This window comes from Pelodiscus sinensis, chromosome 11, assembly GCF_049634645.1.
Source record: "Pelodiscus sinensis isolate JC-2024 chromosome 11, ASM4963464v1, whole genome shotgun sequence".
In the NCBI taxonomy this organism is placed as follows: domain Eukaryota; kingdom Metazoa; phylum Chordata; order Testudines; family Trionychidae; genus Pelodiscus; species Pelodiscus sinensis.
In genome coordinates this window covers 49704955-49719359 of record NC_134721.1, presented here as the reverse complement: position 1 = coordinate 49719359, position 14405 = coordinate 49704955, and the positions used below count along the sequence as shown (strand labels likewise).

General features: G+C 42.2%; 1 protein-coding gene across 6 annotated transcripts in view; it reads right to left on the bottom strand.

Moving 5' to 3' along the window:
- FBLN2 (fibulin 2) overlaps positions 1-14405 on the bottom strand; it is a 186096-nt gene that overhangs the window by 4647 nt on the left and 167044 nt on the right. For all 6 annotated transcript variants that reach the window (XM_075939673.1, XM_006125827.2, XM_075939675.1 and 3 more), the window contains 6 exons: positions 14069-14212; positions 8906-9034; positions 8281-8406; positions 6429-6545; positions 4544-4672; positions 909-1032 (listed from right to left, as the gene is read on the bottom strand). In XM_075939673.1, the coding sequence (XP_075795788.1) occupies positions 909-1032; positions 4544-4672; positions 6429-6545; positions 8281-8406; positions 8906-9034; positions 14069-14212 (769 nt within the window). The remainder of the gene's footprint in view (positions 1-908; positions 1033-4543; positions 4673-6428; positions 6546-8280; positions 8407-8905; positions 9035-14068; positions 14213-14405) is intronic.

The window sequence follows — 14405 nt, the reverse complement described above, 5'->3', positions numbered from 1 at the left end:
TGAGCACCAGCCAAACTGCCCAGTCCTAGTTTTTTAAAGAAAGCAATAAAACTACATGGAAGAGGTAAGTGACAGGGATTCTCATTTTGGAGAGGAGGAGAACAGCCTCTGTGATTTCTCAATAGCTCTTTCTGACCCATTCTCCAAGGCCACCCGACATGGCCATTGGCACTGATTGTGGATGGGCATGGCTGCTTTCTGGGCACAGCAGCACCACGGTGCATACAGGGCAAACGAATGCAGGCATTTCCGGGCACTGCCCCGTCAGGTGAATGTGATGGCCCAATCAGAACAAAAGCATGGGTGGGAGTCACAGCTTCCTCTTTAATGGGATCGCTCCTCCATGTGATCAGTGCTTGCGGCAGCTGCTCCAAGGCCCTAGATCATACAACGAACATGAGCATTCCAGCCAGCTGACAACGGCCGTTCCCATTCCGCAGGAAGCGCCAATGTCTCTGTCTCTACAGAAAGGTTCTGAAATGCAACAAAGCCCAACATTTCCGGGGGACTGGAAATTCCAAACTTTCGCACAGAAAAAATGGAGCTGACATTTCTCTTTGATGTTTGTGAAATGTTCCCGAGGGTCCTTGAGTTGCCCGGGACCCTGGCACACCACCAGGTGAAGTGCTAGGCAGCCTAGAAAGCCGAGCTCACAGAGCTTCCAGCCTGCTGAAGAGCCCGGACCCTGGAAGGGACCCTGGAAGACTTCTGCAAGGCTGCTCATGCCAGGTCCGACCAGGCCTAATGCGACTGTTAAAGCACCGCGCTCTAAAGCAGCTGCAACAGGAGTTCACTGGACAGTCCATAGCAGGGAGTGCTTTATAAATACCCTAAGATTAAGACAGTCTGGGGTAGGGGCAGGGAAAGCAGCCAAAGGGAATATATTATGACAATCAGTGAGGACTTACATGTCAGACACTTTCCTGTAGTTTGGAGGACACTCGAACAACAGGCATCGGTAGCTGCCTTGGATATTGTAGCAAGACTCCACAGCGGAGCAATTGTGGGTCCCAATTGCACATTCATCAATATCTGGTAATGGAAAACATGAGGAAGATACGCAGTAAATCTAGTGTGCAATCGTGAGAGCTGAACCTGAAGATACATACACATGCATGTGTACATGCATGTACACACACACACATCCCAATGTAAAATATGAATCTGAACATGTATGTGTGAACAATTATATATATATATATACACACACACACACAGTAAAAAGAGAGGCAAGCCTGTGTTTTTGGATCTGAAGAAGGGCTCTAAGGCTGTGTCTAGACTACATGCCTCTGCCGACAGAGGCATGTAGTGTAGACATACCCTAACTGTGACTCTCTGTGGCTGGGAGGGATTGAGTTTGCCAATAAATGGTGACTGTTGCCTACAAGCAAAGATTGTTTACAAAAACAGTGTTGAGTCACAGGACTTGAAATCCACATCCATATTTTGTAGGTCAGGCTCATCTCTCAGACATATACCCAGATACATAGCTCCCACAGTTTTGGAATGGTAGAATAAAATATGCTTATTTAGGTTATCTTAAAATTCAAGTGCGTATTAAAATAGGTTGTGAAAAAAACTGTTTAATTCCCCGTTAGCATTTTAGTATAATTTATTATTTGTTAAAAGCTGACAGCATACAAGAAACAGGAAAGACAAGGGTTCCTGATCTAAGGGGTTTGCAATCTTTCCCTTGTTATCATTTGAGAGCCAGGACTTCCACTGAGATGACCTGGCAGACTCCAACCATCCTGCAAAGATGTGCCTGCCACTTCTGAGCTTGCTTCAGCTTGTTTTTTATCTGCATTTTGCAAATATTTTTACATCTTTAGAGATGCTAAGTTCCGCTGCTCTTACTTCACAGCAAGCAAATCTGATGCAACGCTGGATTCTTTTAACTTCCAGTGGAGAATTAGCAGGAGACAGAAAAGAACTCTGGAAACCAAAGATCCTGCTATCATACCACTGCTTTCGGTAATCAAAACATTCAAAGGTCAAAACAGAAACATAATGATTTAGGCAGAACTACTTCTGCGTTGGTCGGTCATCTTCTCAGTTGCTCACATGGTGTCAGCAGATCTATGATATGAACAATATAGTGAACCAGAATTATTTTGGTCTGCTTCCTCTCTGTCACTAGCAATAATCTAATAGAACATATCTGGTCTGTACTTACAACAAGAAGATCCTCATTAATTTTTTAATGAATCAGACAGATAGATCATGTCAGCAGACTTTGAGAAGCTGCCTACATAATTATTTTGAATATAGAAACTTCATGAACAACAGTTTAAAAGAAGACAGTTTGATCCTAAGTATATATTTAACCTAAAAGTCCTCTATTAATGACAAAAATTGCAGAAAGCAACACAGTTCTAAGGAAAAGTAAAATACAAAGATGCTTCAAGTCACTGGACAGAAACATGGCTACTTGCATAATAAAAATGCATTGTACTAAACCCTGGTCCTAAAAATGCTGAAAACCAGATGCAAAAACAGGGATCCAACATGAGCCGAAAAGATTGGCAGACATCTTGCAGTCACACTGTGCTTTCTCAAATGTCTAGACAACACAAGGAGATTTTAAAATAAAATAAATGTTAACAGACAAAACCGTGCGGATTGTGCAGTGCTCTGTGATTCTTCCAATCATCATAGAGGAGACAGACTCTTAAAGGAAAACCACAGCCATCCCCCCTAAAGATGAGACTTGCTCTTGCAAGCCACACTGGTTTAAAAGTCCAGCAAAAAATATATACCATAGGAAATATAACTAAATTTAAAAAATGAGATCCCTCACTATTACTCAAAACTGGCGAAAGGAGGATTTTTTTTTCTATATTGTAGCCAAGACTCACCGCAGTAGTTTGGCTCTGGTGTGAAATTTGCATAGCTTTTTAAAAACGTTCTCCATGTTGAGGAACTGTCCACAACTCCTTGGTGTGAATTCACAGTGCAGTGAAATTGCCAGCAGAGAAATGCTACAAAGGACAGTACCTTAGTGCTGTGGTGTCCAACACGCTAGCTACTAGCCACATGCGGCTATTTGGCCGGTTGAGTGTGGCTAGTTTGCTACTGCTATAATGGCTGTTACTTCAGAACTGGTCGGACACCACGGCTTTAGTGGCTTTCAGCATAAGGGCAGAACAAATGAGAAACATTCAGGCCCAGTTCCTCAGCTGGTGTAAATTGATCTAACTTATTTGGATTCATGCCAATTTAAACGAATTGAGGATTTAGACTGTTCTAGAAAGAAATTCATAAGACCATCTTTTTAAAAAGGTCTCTATACACAAGCCTGCAAATTTCTGTGCACATTCTTGACATTGCTTAGAAATCGGCATTTGCTCATGGAAACATGCAAGAAAACAGGTACCTAGTCACACATTCACTTCTGTCGCATGGCCCAGTGCCAGTTTCCATGCACAAAATACACGGTTGCCTCTTCCTATGTATAATTTTGCAAATATCAATGCAGACCTGTGGTTGTAAAGCTGTAAATCAAGTGCATATTTGGCAGAACCTTTAAAAATTTGCCTCAAAAGTGTCACTATATAATTCATTCAGTGGGATAAATTTGCACAGTGCTGGGCTCCCTCTGTGCAGGCTTAAGCTGGCAAGCAATGCACTTGAAAAGAGGGCATAACTCGTGGGTCTGCGTGTGTTACACATTCCCTTCTGTGCCAGAGCTACAGAGGAAAGGGTCTCTCACAGCTCTGAGCTACAGCGAGCCTGGCTATTCAGCTCAGCAGTAGTGACTCATACGAGTAAGTCTGGAGAAGTCCGGTTTCAACTGAAGTGTGTGCAAAGATAGCATGGGTCATACAAGCAGCATCAGGCCTTGCTGTCAGTACATGACAGGAATGGAAGGAGGATAATTAAAGCTACTGCCGGTGGGCAAAATAAATGTTTCCCCTAACATCAATGCAAGAGGCATAACACTGGGAACCTGATTCTGGGCTCACATATACTTTTAAATCCTGTAACTCTACTGAAGTCAAAGGAGTTAGTCCTGAAATGTACCGGTGAGAAGAATTAGAGCCCAAGAGTTGAGTTGTGCAACTAAAAAGTCAGCAGATGCCCTGAAAGTGGAAGCACAGTAAATGCCTGACAGCTAGTGTAACTGATCACACTAACGCATACAGGGTGATAGGTAACCCACTCTTCAAACATTACATGAGAAACACATCTTTTCAAAATGGAGGATTTTACCTTCAAACATGCACAGCTGCACACCAGATGAAAACATTAGCTATCTTGGACACACTTCTGTGATTTTATGGGAGTCTGTAGTCCAGTGTGGCTCATAACTTACTGTTCACTGAGGCCAACATTTTCAAACTTGTATATCCATATTTAGGATTTTGGTCTCCTAATTTTCTTACTCCAAATATAGGGGGAAATTGGCATCTCTAATACCAGTAGGTGGCAACTATTGGTGATGTATAAAATGGAGGCTCGATTGGATAAACCTAAAAATCTAGGTCATGCCTAGAACTGATCTCAAGATACATTATTTTCAGTCCCAGCATCTCATTCTCACCTCGACATGTTCTTCCATTTGCGGCCATTGTATATCCCTGCTCAGGGCAAGCACATTGGTAACTACCAGGAACATTCACACAGCGGAAAGTGCAAAGAATGCCTGCACTTTGGGTACACTCATCAATATCTGGAATGAAATGAACACAAAAGCATTAGAGACGTGACAGATGTAAATGAAGAGAAAATGGAACATAAGGAAATTCTGATGGCTCTGACATAGCTGATGTCTGGTATAATCTATCACCTTATCTATAATAGGTGTTGCTGAATAGGTGCCCAACTCGGAAAGTCTGATTTTGCTGTAGTGCTGTTCACATCGGTGCTGGGGCTTGATGTGTGGAGGGGTGGTGCAGCAGCACCCCATGGCTTGAAGGGAGTTCCATTATATCTAGGGTTTAGTTTGGTTCAATGGTTCTCAGCACCCTCACTTCACAAATTGTTCCAGCACCTCAGCTGTTCACAATGTTTTAGGAAGTGTTCAGCTGGAAGCTCCCCCCTGCTCTCCACTTATATATCTGAAAATTACTACTGTCTGACAGCTTAAAAGTAATGGAGAGCAACAATCAACTGAATAGATGTCTGAGTTTATGCTCCCCTGTGGCTTTCCAAATGTAGAATTCCCTAGAACAGTGGTTCCCAACGTATGGTCCATGGACCGTTGGGGGTCAGTGGTGGTACTGTAGGGGGTCTGCGAGGAGCCTCTCGTAGCCAGCATGTTTTTCAACCTGCATTGCTTCCTGTGGCTCGGGAAGCAGCGTGGGCTAAGGGATGTGCAGGCTGCAGGCACAGCTATATTGTTTGGAGGGGTCTGTAACATGTGAATAGATTGAAAAGGGGTCTGTACCCTTGAAAAGGTTGGGAGCCACTGCCCTTGAACTTTTAGGGGAGCTTTCTCAGACTTTAATGGAAGGAGTGAAATGTTTGACTCCTCCATAATCAGAGACTATCTCCCAAGAATTTCTCAGGTATCAGAAAAGCAGGTGCTCAAACAAACCAAACAAAACCAAAAGGCTCAGTTCCTTCCTCCCCTCAGACAGCACAGAGCAAGCCAGAAAGCTGTCTTATACTTCTGGTGCAGTTCTGTCAGAGCAAGATGGGGGGAAGTCACCAAATTATGATGCACTCCGGTGATCGACAGTAGCGTAACAGCTCCAAGGAGACTGTTACTACCTGTGGAAGTCAGAGCAGGCCTTAAACTCAGCTATGGTACTGCAGAGATTCTCAAACTGGCCCAGGCCTCACACTGAAATGTAAGTACAATATTTATATTCCAGTCCATTTATTTTATAATTATATGGTGACAATGACAAAGTCAGCAATTTGTCAGTACTAGTGGGTGGTGACACTTCTGTATTTTAGGTCTGATTTTGTAAGCAAGTGGTGAGGTGAAACTTGGAGATATGCAGGCCAAATCAGACTCCTAAGAGTCAGATGACAGAGTTTCAGAAAAACAGCCTGACTAAAACCCCTTACCTGCTCAGACTTCAGTCTCTTGTCACTGGGAAGCAATAATTTCACTAGCTCTTCAGTCACACAGAGGTTTCTCCAGGAAAGCAAAGCTGTACATCTTGGGCCTTGTGAAGTCTGATTAGTACTGCTCTGCTGGCGCAAAGCACACTTAAATCTGGGCTAAGTGAGCAGTTGAATTTTCCCTTTGCACAAGAATTCTCCAATCGCTTACATACGTTAGTTTTGGCCTTATGCCACCCCCTTCTCTCAGCCCCCAGGACTGGAGGCGTGCCCAGTACACTGCTACACTCCAAAAATTGTCAGTGGCCGGAACAGCCCTTTTTGGCCACTACAGCAGGGCATAAAATTCAGAGCCTTAGGCACTCCCTGCCGTGTTCAAAGTATCCATCAAATGGCATGAACAGCATCCATACCTTTACATGCATGGCCGTCTTCTGCAAGCTGGTACCCTTGTCTGCAGTAACATTGATAGGAGCCATAGACATTGGCACATTCCTGACTACACGGAGTGCTGTCACATTCATTCACATCTGTATCCAAAAATAAACAAATGTATTGCTACGCTGGAGAAGAACAATATCTAGTACAGTGTCCTGCCTCTGACAGCAGCTAGAATAGGATTCTTCAGAACATGCACCGTTATGTAATAATCTGCTCACAGGAGAAATATCTGTTCAGCTCTCTTTGCTAGTGACTGAGGAATTATAGCCCTTCTGTAATAACATCAATATATAAGAGCTGGTGAAAAACACCAATTTCTGCAAAATAAATAAATACAAATAAGTCAAAGGACCAAAACCATTTTCAATGTTTTGTCATTGCACAAGTCTTGGTTTTAATCCATTTCAGTTTTAATTTAAATCTAAAGAAAAAGAGTTGAGATTTCATTTCTTTTTTTTTTTTTTTTTTTTCCTTTCCTTTTAGTCCCTTTTTCTTCCCTGGAAAAGAGGGATTAAAAAAAAAAACTTCTTATATTGATTCAGTTTGATTTTTTTTGTTTTGATGAAAAATTGAAAAGTTTCAAATGATCCAAAAAATTGCGGTGGAAAATTTTTGGTTTTTTTGAAAAGCTATTTTACATTGAAGAAAAAACTTTTAAATGAAAATTTCAATCAGCTCGAATAGATGCTATCTCCTATAACTGGAGCTGTCCACATGCACGTGAATAACTCAGGAAGAGAAAATGAACAGCAATATGCCAAGCAGTGTTGGGAGGAATTTTTCAGATGAATGTTTTTTAAACCAAAGCAGATTTGGGTCAACCAAAACACTCAGCAAATTTGTGTCAAATTCACTGAATTGTTTCATCTTAAACCAACAAACAACAAGAAATTGCAACAAAAAAAGACCACTCTTTTTCTATCTGCTGTTGTTTTTCAATGCTTATGGGATTATTTATCTGCTAAGTGGACTTGTTAATAAATAGACTTGTGATAAATAGCAATTTCTTGTGTGCTTTTTGGATCCCTCTTTCCAACAACATTGACAACAGTCTTCCTGAGGCTGTAGCTATTCAGTGGACTGAACTTTCATTGGCCACTGCTGTCTACAAAATTAATCAATAATCAATACACCAATCCATCAGTTCAACTACAAATCCCACAAAATTCTGAGCTTGACCTGAAGTGATTTTTGCTTCTTTACCTGCTAATAGACATGGCTTTACAAGAATTGATAGAATGGGGGAAAGACAAGAGAGAAAAAAGGTAAAGGCACAGGAAAGTGGTGCTTTATGTTGTCACCTTATAAAGGTTTTCCAGTATCTCATTTCTAATTTAGTAGAAATGACCTCCACCGCTTACCACACTTGATGACAGAGATATAACGGTGCTGGAAAAGCTTTACATACATATTGCAAGTTTAATAAATACAATAATGACATTGCAGTTTGAGAGCCTTCTAAGGCTGCTAGTAATGTGAAATTTTTGTGTTTACATAGCGTCAGAGCAGTGTTCCCTGTAAGATGTGCCCTTGTGCGGCTGACCAGGAGAGAACTGAATGCCACACACCTGATTACCAGACTGCTCAGGTTTTTTATTTATATTGGTGGTGCACATTTGCACATATCTTGGTGCACATAAAATTATTCCACACTTGGAGGGAAAAAATCCTCACACGGATGGAAAAGATTAGAAGGAACATAGCCTGAGAGCATGTATAAATCATGGATTATTGTATCAAATGCCACCCAGACTTCCTCCCTTAACGTCCTTCTTCCCCCAATGGAAACTTTGTCTTAAAAGGAAAGAAAAGGAGTTTCGGTACCTTCACAGTGCTTCCCATCATAGGCCAAGCGGAATCCAGATGAGCAAGAGCAATGGTAGGACCCAGGAGTGTTCTCACAAGTGTGCTGACACAGTCGTCCTGGGTAATTCCAGCACTCATTTATATCTGTCGGCAAAACAGGCAAACAATGGGAAAATAAAGGATTCGAGAGAGACATGGCAGGATATTTTAAAGGTGTCAGAGACAGATCTCTACAGAGTGAAATGCTGCAACCTTGGTGTTTTATATTGTCTGGCTTTGTAAGTGGCATACAGTGATGATAGACTAGAAAAAGCTTTACTCCAGTGGATTTCTGCACAAAATGGTGAAGACTTTGCGAAACATCCATTTCTGCAGCAGAAAATATTTTACCCAGAAAAAAAAGTACGGTGCAGATGACCTCAATCAATAACCTATCATGGAGTTAAATTGAGGAAATCTACTCCTTAAGAATACAGAGTGATGGTGAAGGCGTAAGCGGTTGGTCACAATGAACGAAGGTAGTTTGGGAAGCAATCTTATTACTTCTTCTGAGCAGAACTAATAACTACACACTGCACAACAGTGCTAAATACTGCCACGGCTCATCAATCAGTAGTTTCTGCTTGCTCTGTGCCTTACATACCAACACAGGCTCGGCTGAATGCATCATACTGATAGCCCATCTTGCAGTCACAGCGATAAGCTCCAGGTAGATTATGACAAATCTGTCCCTCTCCGCAGCGGTGTATGCCTGTCTGACATTCATCAACATCTACAGCATGAAAAAACATCCGTTAGTTTAAATACGGTGGGTGAAACTGGGGGGCATTCATTAAACGACAGCTTAAGAAATGCCATTCCACTGGGAGAAGTTTTGAGTAAAAGAATAAAAAAGTACAGAAACACTGCTAACTTTATTTTTCTTCTGTTGGGAAAAATAATCACTTTTTTCCACTCTGCTATTCTCAAAGGTGTCTTCATGTACAGCGGTGCTCCTCTAAATCAAACTTTGCAAAATAGTACATTGTTTGAAAAAGAAAACAATACTTGCAAGCACCATGAATACTTCCCAAGTTACCTCACATTTAACTCTGAGCAAAATTGCTGGTTACTAAGCTCAACCCATGCCATTTAAGCCTCCTTATCAACAGCACTTTATAGGGACATTCTCCGATGTTGTAATATCAACATGGATTGATTTAACAAGTCACAGTGCTATAGCAGATCACTTAAAAAATAAGACCCGATTCAAACTTCTGCTAATCTCATGGTCCAAACTAAACCTAATTTCTGGTTCAAATAAATCCCCCACGTCTACTTGAATGTTTAATGCCAATTCATTCACTATATATGGCTCTTTTCCCAAACTGATCCTCTTCTCTGCTTTGACCCAAATCAATCCTTGAAATTTCCTACTTTCCATTTCCATCTGATCCAAAAGTCAACCCTGACTTTCCCAATTTACAGGTCATGAATCTCAGTCTCTCCCCTGCTCCTGTTCCATTGTCAGATGAAGATAAGAGTATATTTGATACAGGCTGGTAGGATCCACAATGCAATAAAGATGTCGCCATATCAAACAAACACCTGTTTGTTCTTCTCTGTGATGGACAAGAGCCAGCACTTTCGTTTGGATAACACTCCATGTTAAGAGTTTACTGAGTATCTGAACCTTTTGAATTCTTCCTCTTCCCATCCCATCAGATTCTTCCCCATCCTCCATATCCACATCTTCAGTTTCCCTGGCATCCTAACTTCCAATCCCCAATTAGCAAGAGGGCTGGCTTTGTTTAACATTATTTGGGAGGGCAGCCTAAGATCTGAGATTCTCTGCTGTGCTCTGGGTGGCTATTCTATGCAAATTCATATATTCTGGGGACTACTCCTAAGGCTGCCAAGAATGGATGGTCCCCCTCCACCCAGCTCTATAAAATTTGGAGATAGTAAATCTGTTCAGGAAAAAAACAGACGTTTGCTGAGCCTGTGCATGGGTGTTGTCTGTAGTAGTCCTGCTGGGAGCCTGAGGCACACAAGAGTTACCTATACAAACCTCAAATTGTTCTTATTTAGCACAGAGTCACACATTTCTAATGTCTACCAGCATTAGACCTGCAGAAAAACCCATCCAGCAAAGAATTCCTTGTAAGGGGAAAGATTTCTACTGAAACGCGTTCTCTGACCTTTCTGATCAGAGCAAGCATTAGGAAAAGGGAGTTGATAAAACAGATTGAAATCAGCAAATTTGCAATTTTATTTGCAATGAATTAATTTGTGCCATTACTCCATTCGTTTGTGAGAAACTGTCTATTCCAACATATAAATTCCTTCTCTTAATCAGGTCTAGGACTTTATTCAGTCTGAGGGTATGTCTACACTACAGAGGTTTTTTTTTTTGGAAAAACAGCCGTTTTTCAAAAAAAACCTTCACTTATGTCCACACTGCAATCACGGTCTTCCAAAAGAAAATCGAAAGAACAGAGGAGTTTTTCCGACATTGGTAATCCTCATTCTACGAGGAAGAAGCCTTTTTGCAAAACAGTTCTTTCGGGAAAAGGTGTGTGTGGATGGGGAAGAGGGAATTTTTTTGAAAGAAGAGGAAAAGAGGAAAAAGCTCAGGTGCCCTGGTGGCCACTCCATCCATAGTAATCTCAGCTTAAATGTGAGATAGCGTCCATTCAGCATGGACGCTATCTTTCAAAAAAACAGATTGCTTTTTCAATGCGCTTTTGTTGTGTAGACACTGTCTTTTGGAAGACTTTTTTTGGAAGATCGCTTCTGGAAAAGCTTCCTCCGAAAGAAGCCTGCAGTCTAGACATAGCCTATATGGAGGAAGACGACCACACAAGCTCTGTTCTGCTGCTGAAGGATATCCAGATGATCTATTTCTATTGCTATGAGTTAATCTGAAGTCCAATTAACCATCACAATACCCTAAAGAAATAGATTTTATCATACAAAGGAGAAATTAGAACCACATGGTTTTCTTTTTTCTTCTGAATACTATATCCTTATGTAAAAGAACCCTACTAAAACATTTAGACTGAAAACAGAGGCACAGCTCACTCAGCCGGAGGCACAGAGCTTGCATGTGGCATAGGTCATATTAACATTAAACATTTCTTTCCCCAAACCAAACAGAAACGCAGATTCCTACACTCTCTAGATGTGGCAAACTACCATATGAATTTTCTTGTACCTGGACCGAAAAACCGCGTCAATCATTTAAATTAAAAATGTGGAGTAACATCTGTAATTATATTATCTCATCCCTGTAACCACACAGCCCAGCTATGTATGAGTAATGTTTTTTCTCAAAAAAGAAAAAGAAAAACCGGGCCCATTTTTTCTTAGGCCAGCAACATGGGAACTCAAAATATAGAGAAGCACTAGCCATCACAAGTCAATTCTGACACTGCTTAGAAAACAAAGGCCTAATGCTGGGACTTTGGAGCTGCCTGACAAAGACTATCACCTTGTAGGAAAATGGCCGGTTGTTCTAGTGGAGGGCATGAAAAGTCTGTGTCCTGTTTTGATACTAGTTTGAAAGTCCCAAAACCAGCTGTACGGCCAGACCCTCAGCTGGTATAAGCTGAAACAGTTGTGTTGACCTCAGTGAAGTAACACTGATTTATACCAGCTAAGGATCCATCCTGAAATGTAGCTGCTTTCCATCGTGAGCGTCAGGAGCATTTCCTTTTCTCTTCATGTCCATGGAGGTACCTCCCTGCTTGCTCACTGATAAGAAAGATAAGTGCATCTCTTGATCGAGATAAATCAACTCCCTCCCTCCCCCTTTATAATCATACCAGCCAGTTTTCTTAACCTTCTCATCCTCTAGTTATTTTCAATCCTCCCAGTCAGAGCCAAAACTTGCCCATCTCCCTTCCAGGAGGAGTCAGAGATCTGTGTCGCTCTGGGGATAGCAGCGTAGAAGTGAGAAACACGGTAATGCAGGACAACGTGAAGTGCCGTAGGCGGTCAGCCCATCTGACAGGTGTCCTGTACCCAGACCACTGCTCTCTGTTATGGGCCTTTTTCTTTTTAGCGTCTTTATCTTTTACAGCAGGGGTCACCAACCACTCGATCGGGATCTACTGGTAGATTTTGGAGCCTCTGACAGGTGATCCTGACTGGTTTGGCCAAGAGGCTGTCAATCAAGTGCTGGCTCTTCAGAAGCCCCTCCCTGGACTGCTGCACATCTCCTGCCCTCTCCCTTGGAGCTGTCCCCTCAGGAGCCTCCCGCTTGCTGTGCAGGGGAAGGAGAGGAGCTGATGTGAAGCTGCCCCTCTCCCACCCTGTATCCTATCTCCACAGAGCAGAGAGGGGGCACAACCGAATGTGGGATGGATTTTGCTGGCTGTTTTTGGGAGTGGTGCAGGGCCTGGACAGAGGTGAGCCTGCCTTAGCCCCACCACCCAGGAGCCACCTGAGGTAAGCAGGGCCCAGCTGGAGCCCACATCCTGAACCCCTACCCAAGCCATGAACCCCCTCCTGCACCCCAAGCCACCATCCTAGCCCCAAGCACCCCTGCATCCAAACGCCCTCCCAGAACCTGCACCTAGAACCCTGCTGGCACCTCCAACTGCCTGCCCCAAGCTCAGCTCAGAGCCCCTTTCTCACTTCAAATCCCTTAATCCAAAACCACAGCCTGCCCCTCAACCCACTGCGTCAGCCTGGGGAAAGTGAGGGAGAATGGGGGAGAAATGGAGGATGGAGGGAGCAGGGGCAGAGCCTCAGAGAAGGGGTGCAAAGGAGGCAGGGCAGGGGTATTTGAGTTTGAGATAGATCTTGGATTGCACTTAAATTAAAAAAGTGATCTTGTGCTTAAAAAGGTTGGAGACCCCTGTTTTATGTATATGAAACATTTAGCTATGAGCAAAGTCAGAAAATAAATAAATGAGACTTTATTCTTTCCATCCTGCCCCTAACTTCACAGAAAGGCTGATTTTGTTCATTTCACATTCTCTGGTCACTGAAAGATCAATGGTGGATATTTGTAATATCGGTCATGAAACAGCATTCAGATGGTTTGTTTCTTTCCAAACACAGTTTCCTATTTTCTACATTTACAAAATACATTTAATTCCAAAAGACACAGAGGCACTCTTGTTTGGACTCTGTAGGCCTGTCATTGTTCTCTTGCATCTCATGTAGTCATTTACACCAAGAAAAAGGTTTAAGAGCCTACAAATCAGACTGGATAACACTGTAGGCCCATTTTGTGCTACTGAAAATGATTGCCAAAGGTACAGTACCACAGAGAACCTGGCCCTGAGGATATGTGCAGTTTTTTAAACAAATAGATCAGCACTTGGACTTATTCTGAGAATCTGGACAACAGAAAAATATCTAGGAATTTCATGTACACTGCTGTCAAGTCCATGCACCCATTTATCGCTTCTGATGAATGCAGTGTTTCTTCTCTGGGGTATGTTATTACCCCAGACCATATCAGTCCACAGTGAGATACCGTAAAATGACACAGCGTGAATGTTTTGATTGTCAGGCTGGGACTAACCATTAAATCACACAGAATCCAGAATAAAGTTAGGAGGCAACAGGATGCAGCCAAAAACAAGCTCACTCAAGGTCACAAACAGGAAGTACCTGCAATATTCAGGCATGAACATAATCTAATATAACATAGTAAATACCGCCCAACAGACCATTCGGACCGCATCATCAAGATAGGCTTTAAACTCCTCAGCTCCTGGAACGCAGCTGAAGGTTTTTCTAAAACTATTTTGGAACCAAAATGAGCTTTTCCCTCTAATAACCCAATTGCAGACATGAATCTGATCTTTACCAACACATCGGGATCCATCCTCATTGGAGTGATACCCTCTGCTGCACATCAGCAGGTTTCTCTGACAAGTGTAGGATCCAACAGTATTGATGCAGTTGAAGCCAGGCTTGCATGGCTCAGGAAGTGAGGTGCATTCATTAATATCTAGGATTGAGAAAGCGCATTAGTATTAGCTATTCAAGGAATTTGCTGCTTTCTATTCCAGATGTCACTTTTTTTCCTTCGCTTTGATTTTGATTTATTATGTAATCTAGGTAGGGGCTGATGAAACTTTGTTATGCCTGCATATTAAAACCTGACCGTATGCAAAGCCAATATAGAACATTTTAGAAAGAGC